Source organism: Trachypithecus francoisi, unplaced genomic scaffold (genome assembly GCF_009764315.1).
Source record: "Trachypithecus francoisi isolate TF-2019V2 unplaced genomic scaffold, Tfra_2.0 Lachesis_group13, whole genome shotgun sequence".
Lineage (NCBI taxonomy): Eukaryota > Metazoa > Chordata > Mammalia > Primates > Cercopithecidae > Trachypithecus > Trachypithecus francoisi.
The window spans coordinates 108,514,124-108,533,495 of NW_022681458.1; the positions used below are offsets into that span (position 1 = coordinate 108,514,124).

At 38.7% G+C, this 19,372-nt stretch overlaps 1 protein-coding gene across 1 annotated transcript in view; it reads left to right on the forward strand.

The window, feature by feature from the left end:
• Positions 1–19,372, forward strand: part of ZRANB3 (zinc finger RANBP2-type containing 3) — a 324,081-nt gene that overhangs the window by 211,715 nt on the left and 92,994 nt on the right. The window contains exons 7-8 of the mRNA XM_033231677.1: positions 7,285–7,456; positions 9,195–9,311. Of these exons, the coding sequence (XP_033087568.1) occupies positions 7,285–7,456; positions 9,195–9,311 (289 nt within the window). The remainder of the gene's footprint in view (positions 1–7,284; positions 7,457–9,194; positions 9,312–19,372) is intronic.

The following is a 19,372-nucleotide window of genomic DNA, read 5'->3' on the forward strand; positions in this document are numbered from 1 at the left end:
GAGAGAAATTTGTAAACTACATACTTGATAAAGGAATATATAAATTTATAAGTACACAAAAGGAATTTTTAAAATAATATATTAAAAATTCTCAGCTGGGCAGGGTGGCTCACGCCTGTAATCCCAGCACTTTGGGAGGAGGCAAGGTAGGCGATCACCTGAGGTCAGGAGTTCGAGGCAGCCTGGCCAACATGGCAAAACCCCATGTCTACTAAAAAAAAATACAAATATTAGCCAGACATGGTGGCACATGCCTGTAGTCCTAGCTACTCAGGAGGCTGAGGCAGGAGAATCGGTTGAACCTGGCAGGTAGAGGTTGCAGTGAACTGAGATCGTGCCACTGCCCTCCAGTTTGGGTGACAGAGTGAGATTCTGTCTCAAAAAAAAATTCCCAAAACTCAGTAATAAGAAACCAAAATAATTAATTTTAAAAAGGGTTAAAAGATTTAGAAAGACACTTGACCTAAGGCGATATACAAAAGTCAAATAAGCACATGAAAAGATGCCCAAGACCTTAGTCGTGAGAGAAATGCAAGTTAAAATCACAATGAGGTACCAGTACACATGCATTAGAATGATGGCAAGGTTACTGAACAACTGGAACTTTCTGCTGGGAATTACATTGCTTACATTGCTGCTGGGAATGCAAAATGTTCAACCACTTTGGAAACATTTTGGCATACACTGACCATACAAATCAGAAATCCTACTGATCCTACTGCTGGGTATTTAGTAAAGATAAATGAAAACATATGTTCACTCAGAAATCTGTATGCAACTGTTTATAGTAGCTGTATTTATAATCACCTAAAACTGGAATAATCCAAATGTCCTTCAACTGGTGGATGGCAGAAATTGTGATATAGCCATACAATGGAATGTATTACTTAATAAAAAGCAACGAACTATTAATATACCCAATAACATATATAACTTTCAAATGCAATATGCTAAGTGAAGGAAATAAGATTTAAAAGGCTACTTACTGTATAATTCTATTTATATTATATAACATTCCGGAATGTGCAGAACTACTAGGGCAAAAAATGAATTAATGGTTGCCAGGAGACAGGGATGAGAGGAAAGGACTACTACAAGAGGCACAAGAGAACCTAACTTTAAAAAATCGAAGGGTGATTTCCAAAGTCAAAAGTTAACTCTACATGTGTATGTGTGTGTGTTCATGAACACAGATAAGCATACATGTTCTGGCCATAAACTTCCTGTTTCATCATTGTAAGCTAATGTTAAATGCTACTAGGAAATGCCTCTTTTTAAATTATATATGATCAAAAGTAGATTAAAAGGCATATGTTAATTCTTTCAATTTAGAAAGGGATAAATGAATTTTTACTTACTTTGTAAAACTGAATGAGAAAATACTTATTCTAACCTCAAAAGAAGGTTCCCGTTTCATAATGTCTTTAGAGACATTTACAATTTTTTGGTGGTTGTTGCTAATTTTAGTTTGTTAGGAATTAAGTATCCTTTTGTTTTAAACCTACCCCCAAAGCATATTGTTTATACTTTTTTTTTTTTTTTTTTTTTGAGACAGAGTCTCGCTTTGTCACCCAGGCTGGAGTGCGGTGGCGCCATCTCGGCTCACTGCAAGCTCCGCCTCCCGGGTTCAAGCCATTCTCCTGCCTCAGCCTCCGAGTAGCTGGGACTACAGGCGCCCACCACCATGCCCGGCTAATTTTTTGTATTTTTAGCAGAGACGGGGTTTCACCGTGTTAGCCAAGATGATCTCGATCTCCTGACCTCGTGATCCACCCGCCTCGGCCTCCCAAAGTGCTGGGATTACAGGCGTGAGCCACTGCGCCCGGCTCATACTGCTTATACTTTGTCCTTAAAAATATTTTTCTTACTCATTTACACCTTTTCTCTTTCTTCTGTGCACTTTACCTCTTTGATAATGCATATACAAATTTGTTTTATAATTTTCTTTCCTTGCCATAAAACTATGGACCTTAATCTTTAGAATCTTTCACTTTTAGCTGGGCCTGGTGGCATGTGCCTGTAGTCCCAGCTACTTGGTGGCTGAAGCAGGATAATCACTTGGGCCCAGGAGATCAAGGCTACAGTGCACTATGGTTGTGCCTGTGAATGGCCACTGTATTCTAGCCTGTGCAACATAGTGAGAGCCCATCTGTTGGGGGGGAAAAAAGAATCACTCACTTTTTAGGCCATTTCAGGACCCTAGGAGGGAGTTTTGGCAGTTTTCACAGGATCATATATACCTATCAAATTTATACAAGTAGACACTTTTAATATATTAAAAGATCTCTTTTCAGCACAACTTCCTCTTCTCATATTTTTCCTTGTGTTTTGTGATCGTGGAGTTATCACCAAGCGTTGTTGGGATCAGGCTAAGAAGAAATTATATTAGGGGTATGTTTGGTTTTGATTTAGTGGGCTATATTTATGTATTTAGTTAGGTTATTGCTAGCCAACCTAGTATAGGAATGGCTTCCAGAAATAATCCTGGTACTGGGTAAGTGGACATATTGCAGTGCGAACATGTCTTATGGTGCCAGATGCTGGGAACATGTGAGTACTGGATGAGAAGCAAGGTTGAAATGTAGAGAGCCAGAGGATAATCTGCGAATAATTCTTTCAATTCTTATAGCCTATATTTGACAGAAATTTGATAGAGGTTTTTTTTTTTTCAAATTTGATTATAATTAGAAATATATGTACACACAGAGTATGACAGTAAATTATGAACTTGAAATAAACTTTAAAAAATTATCATTAGTAAACAACAAAATTCGATCATCCATGCTTGAGTAAAGATTGAAGTGTCCTATTTCTCAAATATTACAACATTATTGTCACCTGAAGAGGCAGTCAAAGCGTTAGCAGTGAACAATGTTGAAAAAACATTATAGATGTGATAAGTGGTTAATTAATTTAGAAAGTGTTATTTTTCTGGATTTAGGAACATCTGTAAGCATTTATAAATTTTTTGTTTTGTGTAATTTGTGGTTTTTTCATTATAGACTCAGATTTGTACTTAATTTTTTATTCATAATTCTGTATAAGTAACAAAAGTGTCTAACTCTAAAAAGGGCTCATTGTATCTTTACTGGCCAATTCTGTCAGTCAAGTTGTGCCTATGGCTGCTGGGCACTTGCCAGTCTCCTCAACTCTGTATACACCCCATTTTAAAGCATTGTTTTTTAGCATACTGCTAATGCATGAATTATATTCATGTTACTATTCTAAGCATTATGTATATTTTAAAACTTACAAGAAAGAGAAGCTAATTTAGAAACCTGAGATAAGAATACAATATATCGAGAAAGTTCCTTCTGCCCCTCAGTGGGTTGACTTGAACGTCTCTGGAGTCTACCCATCCCCACACTTTGGAGACCAATGCTATGAAGTGGGAGCTATTGAAGGTTTTTTTTTTTTTTTAAGGTTCTTTTTACTTCATTGAATTTTAATTACAAAAGCATTATTTGCTTATTCTAAACTTTCAGATAGACAAAGTGAAAACAAAATGAGGTTACAAGACCCCAGTTTTCAAGTAACCTTTTCAGTCTCTACCACTATGACCCCGAAGGTATGCAGTGTATCATATCTTGATGTGTATTCTTCTGGAACTGCTTCCACTATTATACAGACATACATATATACACACATCTACACACATACATAATCCTTCATACCAAACATATTACTCTGAGACTTCCATTTTTAATTTAACATATATCTTCGACATTCATCTTACCCCTTACATAAAGATCTAAATGATTCTTAGGAAGAGTTGCTTAATAGTCCATAGTTGGCATGCCCCACATTTTATTCAACCATCCCTCAAACAGTGGATCTTCCCATTTTATATATGTAGGAATTGAGAATTAAGAAAAATAAAGGCCAAAACCTAAAGTTAGGAATGTTACCTAGTTCCAGAATCTCCTGCCTTTGTGTAGCTGCCCCCAGCACACACACACACACACATACACACACACACACACAAAATAGTGTGTAAATAGCATAGGAAAATAATCCCAAGAAATATATTTAATATAATTTTTATATTATTAGGTAAAAGTTGGCTTTTAGTAAAGCAAGACTTTGGAGTCAGACTGCCCAACTTCAAATCTCAGCACCACTATTACCATCCATGAGATGTTGTGCAAATTCTTCAAATTCAGCAAATCTAAAGAGACTAGGGGTTTACAGGTGGCACCTCTTCTAGTCCTCCCTAATCCCTCTTACTTCCCCTTTGCACCCCAAATATGAGGCTGGGGTTTTGGGAAATGTGGTGGTGTTACCAGTCTTTAGAACAAATGCCACCACTAGCATTCCAAGCTGTAGATGAAAGAGATGTGGGTGGGGAGAGTGGGTAACAAGAAATAATTCCTCTGAACCATGGTTCATACTAGGCATATGGCTTAGGATCAACCAGTGGCATAAGACCCAGGAGGCAACTAGCAAAAACTTAGCTCAATAGTGTACCCTCTCCTGGAGCAGTAAGGAAACCTCATTGTTACAGACCGCGTCCTGACATTATGACACCCTGAAAATAGATTGCTCAGACTTCAAAACAGATTTGCATTTTGGGAGTACAACTATTGGTACTCTGCAGGAGGCAAGTGTGGCTTATGTGGTTAGCCTGTTTGAAGACACTTGTATGTTGTCTTTGCCAGCATGTAGCAGTTACACCAAAAGACCTCCAGCTAGCATACTGTACACCTGTACAATGTCTCATGTAAGTGGAGAGTGTGCTTAAGAATCCGTTTTAGCCGGGCGCGGTGGCTCAAGCCTGTAATCCCAGCACTTTGGGAGGCCGAGACGGGCGGATCACGAGGTCAGGAGATCGAGACCATCCTGGCTAATACGGTGAAACCCCGTCTCTACTAAAAATACAAAAAAACTAGCCGGGCGAGGTGGCGGGCGCCTGTAGTCCCAGCTACTTGGGAGGCTGAGGCAGGAGAATGGTGGAAACCCAGGAGGCGGAGCTTGCAGTGAGCTGAGATCTGGCCACTGCACTCCAGTCCGGGCGACAGAGCGAGACTCCGCCTCAAAAAAAAAAAAAAAAAAAAAAAAGAATCCGTTTTAATGGCAAACACTGCATTTTCAACAAAACAAAACAAAAAACACCACCTACCAACTTCTTCCCAATATTGATGGTTCTGAATGTTAGATTTTTTTTTTGTAACCATGTGATCAAAATATACCTAAGTGTATGAATGGAAAAATAGGTGCAGAATAGGTGTTGGCAAGTATTTTCCCATTTTTATTAGTGTGTGAATTTTTAATATAAATATGGGGACATAATACATTAAAGGAAGTCAAAATATTTTAATGAACAAGTTTCAGCAATTTATAACAATTATAAGTAAATCCATTAAAATTTTTCTATAGTGACAGCACTTAGATTTTTTAAACAAGTAAATTTCTTTTTGATGACAACTAAATGGTATGTGTATAATTTTATCATACAGTAGTTTCCACTCATTCACTATAGTTATGTAATTGACTCTACATGCAAGTATATCTTTTTTTTTTCTTTTTTTGAGATGGAGTCTCACTCTGTTGCCAGGCTAGAGTGCAGTGGTGCGATCTCGGCTCACCGCAGCCGCTGCTTCTTGGGTTCAAGCAATTCTCCTGCCTCGGCCTCCTGAGTAGCTGGGACTACAGGCGCACACCACCACCCCTGGCTAAATTTTGTATTTTTAGTAGAGACGAGGTTTCACTGTGTTGGCCAGGATGCTCTTGATCTCTTGACCTCATGATCTGCCCGCCTCGGTCTCCCAAACTACTGGGATTATAGGCGTGAGCCACCACTCCCGGCTACAAGTATATCTTTTTAAATATTGTGTGTATTGTTTATGTTTAATATTTATTTTTTAAAAAGCTAATAAATAGGCCGGGCGCGGTGGCTCAAGCCTGTAATCCCAGCACTTTGGGAGGCCGAGACAGGTGGATCATGAGGTCAGGAGATCGAGACCATCCTGGCTAATAACACGGTGAAACCCCGTCTCTACTAAAAAAAATACAAAAAACTAGCCGGGCGAGGTGGCAGGCGCCTGTAGTCCCAGCTACTCAGGAGGCTGAGGCAGGAGAATGGCGTAAACCCGGGAGGCGGAGCTTGCAGTGAGCTGAGATCCGGCCACTGCACTCCAGCCTGGGCGGCAAAGCAAGACTCCGTCTCAAAAAAAAAAAAAAAAAAAAGCTAATAAATAAAAATGAGTTTCACATTTCTCAGATTGACACCTATTTATGCTAAAATGCACCCAGTATTTTTTATCCAATAAAATGGATAGTTACTTAAATTATTAATATTAGTAATCATAATCCAACCTAACAGGAATTTTTTATTTGTTAATTATTCTCTAACAGCTGTTTTCAATAGTGGGTAGTATGGACCCCTAAGAGATGATTGGGAATTTTATGGGGTGGTATTTTGGTTGTCACATTGATAGGGATATGTTATTGGATCAATTGTCCTAACGTGTAAGTTCAATTGATCCACTAGATTTCAACCCTTCTCTTAACATTTGTTCACAGTACTTGGCACTTCGAGCTTCTGATTTTCTCAGAAGTCTAGAGAGTAACTTGTCTTTTGCAAGCAGTTTAAATTATCACTTCCTTTCTTTTGCCAAGTCAGTTACCACTTGTCTGTCTGCATTATGCCTTCTAAATATTTCTTCGAATCACTTATTCTCTGATGTCTCCTCTCTCATTCTGTCTTTCATAGTAGTTTTGTGTTCTTTTATTTTATCCCTTTGCTGTCAATCCAGCAAAGGGTTGGAAAGGAAGAAGTATTTCAAAGGAAGAAGAGACCACTGTGTAATCAATCTGCTATGCTTTAACAGCTCTATTGGAGATAATATCTCCTCCTAGAGGGCACAGAAAATGTTCTGGGTGGTTTTGGTTATTATAATGACTGACTGATGCACTGGCAGTTCATGCCTACTTTATAGATAGATCTGCTAAACACCACCATGTGTGAGCCCACCCCAAATGCCAATGACACCCCCATTTACAAACAGTGACCTAGTGCGATTCAGAGTCATCAGTTCATCACAGTCTTGTATTAACTCAGTGTAAACAGTATGCTTAGACACTAACATCTTCTCTAGTTTAGAGTAGTGTCAAATCTTTTTCATTACTGTTTTTCAGGCTGAGCTTTTTGAAAGTAATGTTCATTCAGAAATAACAATGAAAGCAGTGCCGTGGCTCCTTATTAAAAGGAAGAACACATTGGATAAATTGTTTTCTTAACTCCAGCATTCAATTTTGCTACATGTTTTGTCTTCATTTTAACAGATATTTTGGTAAAAGACCTCAGTGGGATTGTAGAGGGGCATCAAATCTTAATGAACTTCACCAGCTATTAAGTGACATAATGATTAGAAGATTAAAGACTGAAGTTTTAACGCAGCTACCCCCTAAAGTCAGACAGCGTATTCCATTTGATCTTCCATCAGCAGCAGCCAAGGTGAGAACCCTTGCTTGACTGAAAGTCTAACTTTAAATAATTTTGAATTATACTATTAAAGATTATACATATTTCATATTTCACAGAAGGAAAGGTTTGCTTTCTTAAAATAGGTTTAATTAATAGAACCTATAAATTGGTTTTGTATTTCAGCAAGAAAGCAGGAAGAATTCAATTTTATTCATCAGATACATAAAAAGATAAGGTAACCTAGTGGTTTAAGAAAAAAAGTATTTTTGCTGAAAAAAGAACTTCAATTGCAACAGAGATGTAGTATTAAGAATTCTAAATATCGGCCAGGCACAGTGGCTCATGCCTGTAATCCCAGCACTTTGGGAGGCTGAGGCGGACGGATCACCTGAGGTCAGGAGTTTGAGACCAGCTGGCCAACATGGTGAAAACTCGTCTCTACTAAAAATACAAAAATTAGTCGGGTGTGGTGGCGCGTGCCCATAATCCCAGCTACTCGGGAGCCTGAGGCATGAGAATCAGCTTGAACCCAGGATGCAGAGGTTGCAGTGAGCCAAGATCATGCCATGGCACTTCAGCCTGGGAGACAGGGTGAGACTCCATCTCAAAAAAAAAAAGAATTCTAAATAGAAGGTGTGAAACCCAATAATTAGCGAGAGAAATTGGGTTCCTTGCTCTAGAATTTCTTTTTAAAGTATGAATAACTGTCTTCTAGAATAACTTCATGCAGCCCTATTCTTGAAATTCTAAAACTCTGTGATCATGTTTAAGACGTGAAATTCGGTATATCAGAAAACCAGTTTACTAATCCTTACCTAATCCTTATCCATGTTTATTTTTAGGGAATGCAGTGTTTGAAATTTCTGCAAATCTGAAAATGACTTTATTAACAGTTTTTCATTGTTATCTTGAAAGCGTATGAGCATTTTGTAAACATTGAGCAATGTTACTTCTAAAATAAGAACAATCTGATTTTCTTATCTATTATTTTAGCATTAGAAAGAAAAAATAAAATGGAATCAACATGATTGTATTATATTTTTACTTAATATTAATTTTATTTAATATTCTCCATCTTTATTTAAATCAAACCACATCTTTTTACAAAAGTACTTAGCTGCCGTATAGATTTTTACTACTCTGCTTTCTTATGTTTCTTATGTCCACTTTACAGAATGCATCTTCTTAAGAAGTTATAGGCCAGGGCGCGGTGGCTTACGCCTGTAGTCCCAGCACTTTGGGAGGCCGAGGCGGGCAGATCACCTGAGGTTGGGAGTTCGAGACCAGCCTGAGCAATATGGAGAAACCTTGTCTCTTCTAAAACTACAAAATTAGCTGGGTGTGGTGGCTCATGCCTGTAATCCCAGCTACTGGGGAGGCTGAGGCAGGAGAATCACTTGAACCCAGGAGGTGGAGGTTGCAGTGAGCCGAGATTGCACAACTGCACTCCAACCTGGGCAACAAGAGCGAGACTCTGTCTCACATACAAAAAAAAAAAAAAGAAGAAATTATAACTGTTTGATTTATGCTGTTAGCAAAGGGCTTTGTTTTCACCCACAGCTTATCATTGGTTTCTATAATTCTGAAAATGTGACTGACCTACCTCTGCGTTGATGTTTTTAAATGAACATGTTGGAATCTTTGAGAATTTTCTTTTTATATCTTTCTATAGAGAAAAGGAAAAAAAGTAGGACATGATATATGATTGCATTAATTTGTTCTGTTCATTATGCTATATTCCTAAACAATGTTATTTTTTCCCACATAGGAATTGAATACCAGCTTTGAAGAGTGGGAAAAAATAATGAGAACTCCAAATTCAGGTGCCATGGAGACAGTCATGGGGTTGATAACTCGCATGTTTAAACAAACTGCTATTGCCAAGGTACTCTTTGCTGGGCCATCATATATTTGTCTTCATACAAATTATTCAGTGTATTTTACTGTGTTTAACTAAACAAGTTATTTATGTATTGCAGAATTTCTTTGCTGTTGTTTAACTCTTTTTTTCTTTTTTGAGTTGGGAGCCTCACTGTGTCACCCTGGCTGGAGTGCACTGGCATGATCTTGGCTCACTGCAGTCTCCACCTCCCAGGTTCAAGCCATTCTCCTGCCTCAGTCTCCCAAGTAGTTGGGACTACAGGCGTATGCCAACATGCCCAGCCTGTTTAACTCTTTTTTATGGAAAAATTCAGACATATTCAAAGTAAACAGTAATGCTATACCCAACCATATATTTATCTTTTCCAATATACAGGTATATTTTGATGCAAGAGGATACTATACATTATACTTTCTCATTTAAATTATATATAATATATATATATTTTTTTTTCATCTTTTTCTTTCTTTTTTTTCTAAGACAGAGCCTCACTCTGTTGCCCAGGCTGGAGTGCAGTGGCTCAATCTCAGCTCACTGCAACCTCCACCTGCCAGGTTCAAGCAATTCTCTTGCCTCAGCCTCCCAAGTAGCTGGGACTACAGGCATGCTCCTCCATGCCTGGCAAATTTTTTTTAATACTTTTAGCAGAGATGGGGTCCATCATGTTGGCCAGGCTGGTCTTGAACTCCTGACCTCAAGTGATCCACCCACCTTGGCTTCTCAAACTGCTGGGATTACAGGTATGAGCCATTGTGCCCGACCTATATTCATCTTTATTATTAGTATTCCCATGGTTTTACTACATTATTACTGCAAATAATCTTTTTTTTTTTTTTGTCAGTCATCTTTCTTTGATATTCCATGTTCAGTGCCCTACAGAGGTAATTTTGCTCACTTTTTGTTTGTCTAAAAGTGAAAAATATAGGATTTTAGAATTTAGTAAAATTAGTATAACTGTCAAGTAAATTTATCATGTATTTGTGGTAGTGGTTGTTTTTACCACCGTGGTAGAACCTGTAAATACTGACGAACGTCACCCCTCTTGATTCTGAGATTTTTTTGTAACATAATTTTTTAAGATGAGGATTGTTGAGGTATGTTTACATAAAGTGAAATTTATCCTTTTAAAATGTACAGTTGGGCCAGATGTGGTAGTGTGCATGTAGTCCTAGTTACTTGGGAGGCTGAGGAGGGAGGATCGCTTACCTCAGAAGATCTGAGCTACCGTGAGCTATGATTGTGCCACTGCACTCCAGCTTTGGCAACAGAGCAAGACTCTGTCTCTAAAATAAAATAAAACAAAACAAAATGCAATACAATACAATACAAGACAATAAAAATATGTGGTTGGATGAGGCTTGGCAAATGTGTATAGTTAGGTAACCACCAGTACCATGAAGATAGAGATATTTCTGTCATGCCAAAAAGTTCTCTCATGTACCTTCGTAGCATTTCCCCTCCACCCATCCCTATACCTTGACAATCATAGATATGCTTTCTGTCACTATAGTTTTACATTTTCCAGAATGTCACAAAAATGGAACAATAGCATGTAGCCTTGTGTCTGGCTTCTTTCACTTAGCATAAAGCTTTTGAGATTGATTCAGTTTGTTGTATATGTTATGACTTTTTCCTTTTTATTGCTTTCCTTACATCCTCCAATGTATGGGAACAAAACTTTAGAAAAATGTTTTTTAAGAGATAGAGTCTTGCTCTGTCACCCAGGCTGAAGTGCAGTGGCACAATCATAGCTCACTGCAGTTTCGAACACCTGGGCTCTAGGGATCCTTCTGCCTCAGCCTCCTGAAGCACTGGGATTATAGGTGTCAGCTACCTCATCTGGCCCCTAAAATTGTTTTTTTTTATTCCTTCACCAATGAATGGACATTTGGAATGTTTCTGTTTTAGACTATTGTAAGTAAAAGTGATATAATCATTCATGTACAGGCCTTTATATAGTCATATATTTTCATTTTCCTTGAGTAAATACCTGGAAATAGAACTTGTGAGTCATAAGAAAAATATAGATTCCACTTTATAAAAAAAACTGTCAAATTGTTTTTCAAAGTAGCTATATTGTTTTGCATTTCTACTGACATTGTATGAGAGTTCCATTCGATCTCTTTGTCAGCACTGGGTATTGCCATCTTTTTAATTTTAGCCATTCTTGTGGGCATGTAGTCTCATCTCATTGTGCTTTTAATTTTTCTTTTCCCGATGACTAATGGTGTTGACCATGTTTTCCGTGCCTTTTGTCTATTCATTTTCTTTTGTAAAGTATCTGTTCATATTGAGTCCATATTTATATGGGGTAATAAGAATTCTTTATTTATTTTGGAAACAAGTTCTCTAATATACAGATAGTTTACAAATATGTCCTCCAAGTCTATGGATTTGATTTCTGTTTTATTAACATTGTCTTTCAGAGAACACAAGTTTAAAATTTGGAACCAACCTAGTATATCAATTTTTTTTCTTTTTTTTTCTTTTTTTTTTTTTTTTGTATTTTGAGTCCTAAGAAATTTTTGCCTAAGTTCACAAAGATACTCTCTTATATTTTCTTCTAAAAACACCATAGCTTTAGGTTATCAGTCATGTGCTACTTAATCAAATTTCAGTCAACAAAACAGCACATATACAACGCTGGTCTCATAAGATTATAATAGAGCATATATAGAAACAATAAATGGCACTTAACGTTGCATTGCAGATCAAGTAGAAGTAATAATTGGTATTCGGCCGGGCGCGGTGGCTCAAGCCTGTAATCCCAGCACTTTGGGAGGCCGAGACGGGCGGATCACGAGGTCAAGAGATCGAGACCATCCTGGCTAATACGGTGAAACCCCGTCTCTACTAAAAAAAAATACAAAAAACTAGCCGGGCGCGGTGGCGGGCGCCTGTAGTCCCAGCTACTCGGGAGGCTGAGGCAGGAGAATGGTGGGAACCCGGGAGGCGGAGCTTGCAGTGAGCTGAGATCCGGCCACAGCACTCCAGCCTGGGCGACAGAGCGAGACTCCGTTTCAAAAAAAAAAAAAATAATAATTGGTATTCAGTAATGGTGCTAGGTCCTTTGGTTTTTCATATGAGAAAAATATATAAATAAAAATACATATACCATTTAGGTTTGTGTAAGTACACTCTGTGTTGTTCTCACAATGACATTACCTAACAATGCATTTCTGAGAACATAACCCATAGCTAAGTGATAGATGACTTAGATGTAGATGTATAAACTATTATTTTGTAGCATATAAGTCTTTTATGCTACAAAAATAAAAACATCAGAACCTCTACCTTTATTTTGTAGCATATTATATGCTACATATAATACTACATATAATATGTATAATATGTATACTACATATTATGTGCTACATATAATATGCTATAAAATAAAGGCAGACATTCCGTTTCTTTGTTTTTGTTTTGATTTGTCGTTTTACATATGGATTTTCAATTTCAAGCGACTGTTACAACACTCATTAGAACACAGAAGACTATTTTGCCCTCCTTAAATTTCCTTGGCACCTTCATCAAAAATAAATTGGCAACATATGTGTAGGTCTGTTTCTGAACTCTATTCTCATTTATTGGTCTATTCATCAGCTTTATATACAAGGACTTGATTACTATAGCTTTATAATAGGTCTTGAAGGCCAGGTGCAGTGGCTCACGCCTATAATCCCAGTACTTTGGGAGGCCGAGGCAGGTGGATCACTTGAGGTCAGGAGTTTGAGACCAGTCTGACTAACACGGCAAAACCCCGTCTCTACTAAAAATACAAAAATTAGCTGGGCATGGTGGTGCACACTTGTAATCCCAGCTACTCGGGAGGCTGAGACAGGAGAATCGCTTGAACCCAGGAGGCAGAGGTTGCAGTGAGCCAAGATCGTGACACTGCACTCCAACCTGGGCAACAGAGCCAGACTCCATCTCAAAAAAATAAATAAGCCTTGAAATTATATATTGTTTACCTTACTGTATTCCTTTTCAATATTGTTTTGCCTTTTGTAGGTCCTTTGCTTTTCTATATGAATCTTAGAATCAGCATTTTAAGTGTATACAATTTTGTTGGAATTGTGTTGGATCTGTTGACTAATTTGGAAGAATTTACTTCTGAATAATATTTAGTCTTCTAGTCCCTGAAAAGAGTATCATTCACCTTTAATTTATCCCCACAACGTTCTCTAGTTTTTTGAATACATTCTGTTAGATTTATCCATAGGTATTTTGTGTCCTTTTATGCTCCTGTAAATGGCATTTTTTAATGTAAATTTCCAAGTCTCTGTTGCTAAGTACAGAATTATTATTGATTTTCATATAACCTTTTATTCTATGACCTCGCTGAACTCCTTGTATTAGTTCTTGTGGATTTTTGGTTAATTCTAGAAGATAGAGGATCATTTTGTCTGCACATAAAGACTTTTATTTCTTCCTTGTAATATGTATGCCTTTATTTGTTTTGCCTGTTATGTTGAAGGAAGACTAGTACAATTTTGGATAGAAATGATAAGACTGAACCGCCTTACCTTGTAGCCAATCTTAGGGGGAAGGCATTTAGTCTTTCACCATTAAATATGATGTTATTGTGGCCGGGCGTGGTGGCTCATGCCTGTAATCCCCAGCACTTTGGGAGGCTGAGGCGGGCGGATCATAAGGTCAGGAGATCGCGACCATCTTAGCTGACACGGTGAAACCCCATCTCTACTAAAAAATACAAAAAATTAGCCGGGCATGGTGGCAGGCGCCTGTAAACCCAGCCACACGGGAGGCTGAGGCAGGAGAATGGCGTGAACCCGGGAGGCGGAGCTTGCAGTGAGCCGACATCGCGCCACTGTACTCCAGCCTGGGCAACAGAGCAAGACTTGTCTCAAAAAATAAAAAATAAAAATAACAAATGATATTATTGCTAAGGTTTTCATAGATGACTTTTCTTATGTAGAGGAAACTTCCTTCTTTTTCTGGTTTGTTTAAAGAAGAGATGGAACATATGAACTTTTTTTATTTGGTAGAGAAGGGGAAAAGAGGTGGTTATTATAAAACTGGATATGAAGAAAACAGCTAAAGTTCTAACACTACTGTAAGTGAAAGAACTAGGCTTTTATGAATGTTCACCCAGGCGTGGTGGCTCACATCTGTAATCCCAGCACTTTGGGAAGCCGAGGTGGAAGGGTCCCTTCAGCTTAGGAGTTCGATATAAGGCTGGGTAACTAACAGAGGAAGACCTTGTTTCTATTTTATAAAAAACAAACAAAGAAAAAGACAAAACAAACAAAAAAAGAACAAAATTTTTTCAGAAACAAAATTTAAAGAAAGAAAGTTCACAATAAAAGGGGTTCTGACACAGGGGAGTTTATACCCTCTCACAAGCTTTATTTCCACTGGCATCTACCAGGTGCTAGCTGGGAGTCCTGAGAACATATCCGTTAGAGGAGCACAAGTTCAAAACTGCCTATTTTCAATACCCCTTTCTTACACTAAACAAAAGCCTTAAGCCATTGTGGAAGAGGCAGAGTATCCCCTCCTCCAGCTTCAAAGCCTAGTCCATGACAGACTGCTTCTGGTGGTGCGATAGGGACAAATGCTGCCTGCCCCTGGGGAGTGGGCAGGAAACCCTCTTGGACTCAGGACCTGCACTGATAAAAGGCACTGATATATCTGTTACTGCCAGGGGAGAGGCAGAGACCTCTTTAGCACCACCTGCAGTTACAAAACATAGTTTTCTTAGCCGTGAGGGGCAGGAACACCAAGAAAGTCCCACCCCCAAGGCTCAGCTGCAGCAAAAAATTTGTCTTATGCTGAGTTGGTATCAGGAGACTCAAAAGGTCCTCCAACCCCCACTAAGAACTTAACACTGAGAAACCTTCAAGATCAGTCTACCACTGGGAAAGAGAAGATACCCCTCTATAATACAGGCGTGCAGGACTACTGAAAGCTGAGTGTGTGGCAGGAACACTTAGCAAAACCCTTGACACACAGTATTACAAGGTAGAAGTATCCCATTGCTGGGGGAATTTGAGGTTCATGGTGCTCCAGAGGTAAATGTAACAAGAGAACCTAAACAGAACTCAGTGCTGACTATATTCACTCAGTCCCCTCCCCCACCATGTTATCACCACAAAGGAAGAAGCATGCTCAATTCTGGATGTAACTATCGTTTCCTCAGTCTGTACTATCCTTCTACACATAACTCCTAGCATTCAATAGAAATTGCAAAATAACAAAAAAGACATTTAAAAAAACAACCATTGTCAAGAGATAAAGCAACTGATAAAGCCAGATGCAGAAATGACCCACATTGTAGAACTATTAGACAAGGGCTTTAAAATAGCTCTGAACAATATGTTAAAGAAAAGATAAACAACATGCATGAAAAGATGGAGAATTTTAGAATTAGTATGAAAATTATAAGACAGTAAAATGGAAATGCTAGAAATAGAAAACACAGTATCAGTTATAAGCCAATAGTAGAGATAAAATGTAATCATAAAAAATCTGGCCAGGTGTGGTGGCTCACACCTGTAATCCTAGTGCTTCAGGAAGCTGAGGCAGGCAGATTGCTCAAGCCCAGGAATTGGAGACCAGACTGAGCAACAAGGCAAAAACCCATCTCTACTGAAAATACAAAAATTCGCTGAGTGTGGTGGTACATGTCTGTGGTACCACTACTCAGGAGGCTGAGGTGGGAAAATCGCTTGAGCCCAGGAGGCAGAAGTTACAGTGAGCTGTGATCATGCCACTGCACTCTAGCCTGGACAACAGAGTGAGTGAGACCCTGTCTCAAAAATTAAAAAATAAATAAAATAAAATAAAATTCATTCATTAAAACATTTGGCCGGCACAGTGGCTCACGCCTGTAATGCCAGCAGTTTGAGAGGTTGAGGTGGGAGGATTACTTGAGGCCAGGAGTTAAGAGACCAGCCTGGCCAACATGGTGAAACCCCATCTCTACTAATAAATACAAAATCAGCTGGGCCCAGTGACTGATGACTGTAACGCCAGCACTTTTGGAGGCCAAGGTGGGAGGATCATTTGAGGTCAGGGGTTCGAGACCAGCCTGACCAACATGGCAAAACCCATCTCTACAAGAAATACAAACAATTAGCCAGGTGTGGTGGTGCTTGCTTATAATCACAGCTACTCGGGAGGCTGAGGCAGGAGACTTGCTTGAACCAAGGAAGCAGATGTTGCAGCGAGCCAAGATTGTGCCACTGCATTCCAGCCTGGGTGACAGAGTAAGACTCTGTCTTGAGAAAAAAAAAAAAAAAAAAAAAAGACCAGGTGCAGTGGCTCACGCCTGTAATCCCAGCACTTTGGGAGGTCAAGACGGGCAGATCACGAGATCAGGAGATCAAGACCATCCTGGCTAACACGGTGAAACCCTGTCTCCACTAAAAATGCAAAAAAAAAAAATTAGCCGGGCGTAGTGGTGGACACCTGTAGTCCCATCTTCTCGGGAGGCTGAAGCAGGAGAATGGCATGAACCCGGGAGGCAGAGCTTGCAGTGAGCCGAGATCGTGCCACTGTACTCCAGCCTGGGCAACAGAGCGAGACTGTATCTCAAAAAAAAATTTAAAAAGTCAGATATAAAAAAAGGATAAAAAGGGATGAGGAAAGCCTATGGAATACCATAAAGTGTCCAAATACTTAAATTTGGGGTATTCCAGAAGGAGAAGAGATGGGCAAAGGCATAGAAAAATTATTTAATTAAATAATAGTTTAAAACTTACCAAATCTAGCAAGAGCTTTAGACATCCAGATACAGGAAGCTCAAAGACTTATCAAATAGATACAACTTGAAAAGGTCTGCAAGGCACATTGTTGTCAAAAGTCAAAGACAAAGGGAGAATTCTAAAAGCAGCAAGAGAAAAACATCAAATCACATATAAGGGAATGCTCAACAGAGTAAAAGATTTCTCAAAAGAAACCTTACAGGCAAGGAGACACTGGGATAATATATTCAATTTGCTGAAAGGAAGGGGAAAAAAGCTTTCAGCCAAAAATACTATACCCAACAAAGCTGTCCTTCAAAAGTAGAGGAAAAATAAAATATTTCTCAGACAAGGAAAAACTGAAGGAATTTATCATCACTAGAACAGCCCTATAAGAAAAGCTTAACGGAGCCCTACACCTGGAAAAAATTAATTACATCTACCATCATGAAAACACGTGAAAGTACAAAACTCATTGGTAGAGCAGATACACAAATGAGGAAAAGAAAGGACTCAAATGTTACTACTACAGAAAGCCACCAAACCACAATGATTAAGAGAGAAAGAAAGGAACAAATATAGAAAACAACGTTGAAACAATTAACAAAACGGCAGGAATAAGTCCTCACATATAAAACATAACGTTAAATGTTAATGGGTTGAATTCTTCACTTTAAAGATACAGGCTGGCTGAATGTATTTTTTTAAAACAACATCACCCAACTATATGCTGCCTATAAGAAATTCACTTCATCTGTAAAGACACATATAGACTGAAAGCAAAGAGATGGAAAAAGATGTTCCACACAAAGAGAAACCTAAAGTGAGCAAGAGTAGCTATACTTATCAGAAAAAGCAAGCCTTATGTCAAATAGTAAAAGGGGCCAGGCGCAGGGCTAACACCTGTAATCCCAGCACTTTGGGAGGCCAAGGCAGGTGGATCATATGAGGTCAGGAGTTTGAGACCAACCTGCAAACATGGCAAAACCCCGTCTCTACTAAAACTATAAACATTAGCTGGGCACAGTGGCACACACCTGTAATCCCAGCTACTTGCGAGGCTGAGGCAGGAGAATTGCTTGAACCCGAGGAGGTGTAGGTTGCAGTGAGCCGAGATCGCACCACTGTACTCCAGCCTGGGCAACAGAGGGAGACCCCATCTCAAAAAAAAAAAAAAAAGAAACTTGAAACTGGTTGTTTTAAAAGAATAAAACTTGTAAAACTTAAAACAAAAATAGAGAATAAACTAATTTACCTATGTCAGCAGTAAAAATAGAATAAAAAGACTGTCACTACAGACCCTATAGGCATTAAAAAGATAATAAGCGAGTATCATTAACAACTTTATGTCAAGAAAGCCAACAAAATTTATGTGAATATATAGATTCCATAAATATCACAGCTGACTCAAAAAGAAATTAAAAACCTGAATAGCCCTGTATCAACTAGAAAAGTTTAATTCATAGTAAAACTCATCCTATAATGAAAATTTGAGGCCTCAATGGTTTCATTGCTATATTCCATTGAACATTTAATGTAAAAAGTAAAACCAATTCTAAAAACTTCTTAGAAAACCAGAAAGAAAGAAATACCTTCCAACTAATTTTATAACTTCAGGATTACTCTGATACCAAGACCAGACAAACACATAATAAGAAAACTATAGGTCAGTGTTCTTAATGAATTTGAAAGTCCTTAACAAAATATTAGCAAATTGAATCCACCAGTATATAAAAAAGTATACCAGCAATACAAAGTTTAACAGTGAATTAATCAATCACTGTAAATCATCACATGAACAATATAAAAATTAAAAACCGTATGATTGGCCGGGCGCGGTGGCTCAAGCCTGTAATCCCAGCACTTTCGGAGGCCGAGACAGGCGGATCACGAGGTCAGGAGATCGAGACCATCCTGGCTAACACAGTGAAACCCCGTCTCTCCTAAAAAAAAAAAAAAACTGTATGATTATCTCAATATAAACATTTGACAAAATTCAATATCCATTCATGACAAAACCTGTCAACAAATCAGGAATAGAAAGGAACTTCTTTGGCCAGGCACGGTGGCTCACGCCTATAATCCCAGCACTTTGGGAGGCCAAGGCGGGCGGATCACCTGAGGTCGGGAGTTTGAGACCAGCCTGACCAACATGGAGAAACCCTGTCTTTACTGAAAATACAAAACTGGCCTGGCATGGTGGCACATGCCTAAATCCCAGCTACTAGGGAGACTGAGGCAAGAGAATCTCTTGAACCTGGGAGGCGGAGGTTGCGGTGAGCTGAGATTGTGCCATTGCACTCCAGCCTGGGCAACAAGAGAGAAACTCCGTCTCAAAAAAAAAAAAAGAAA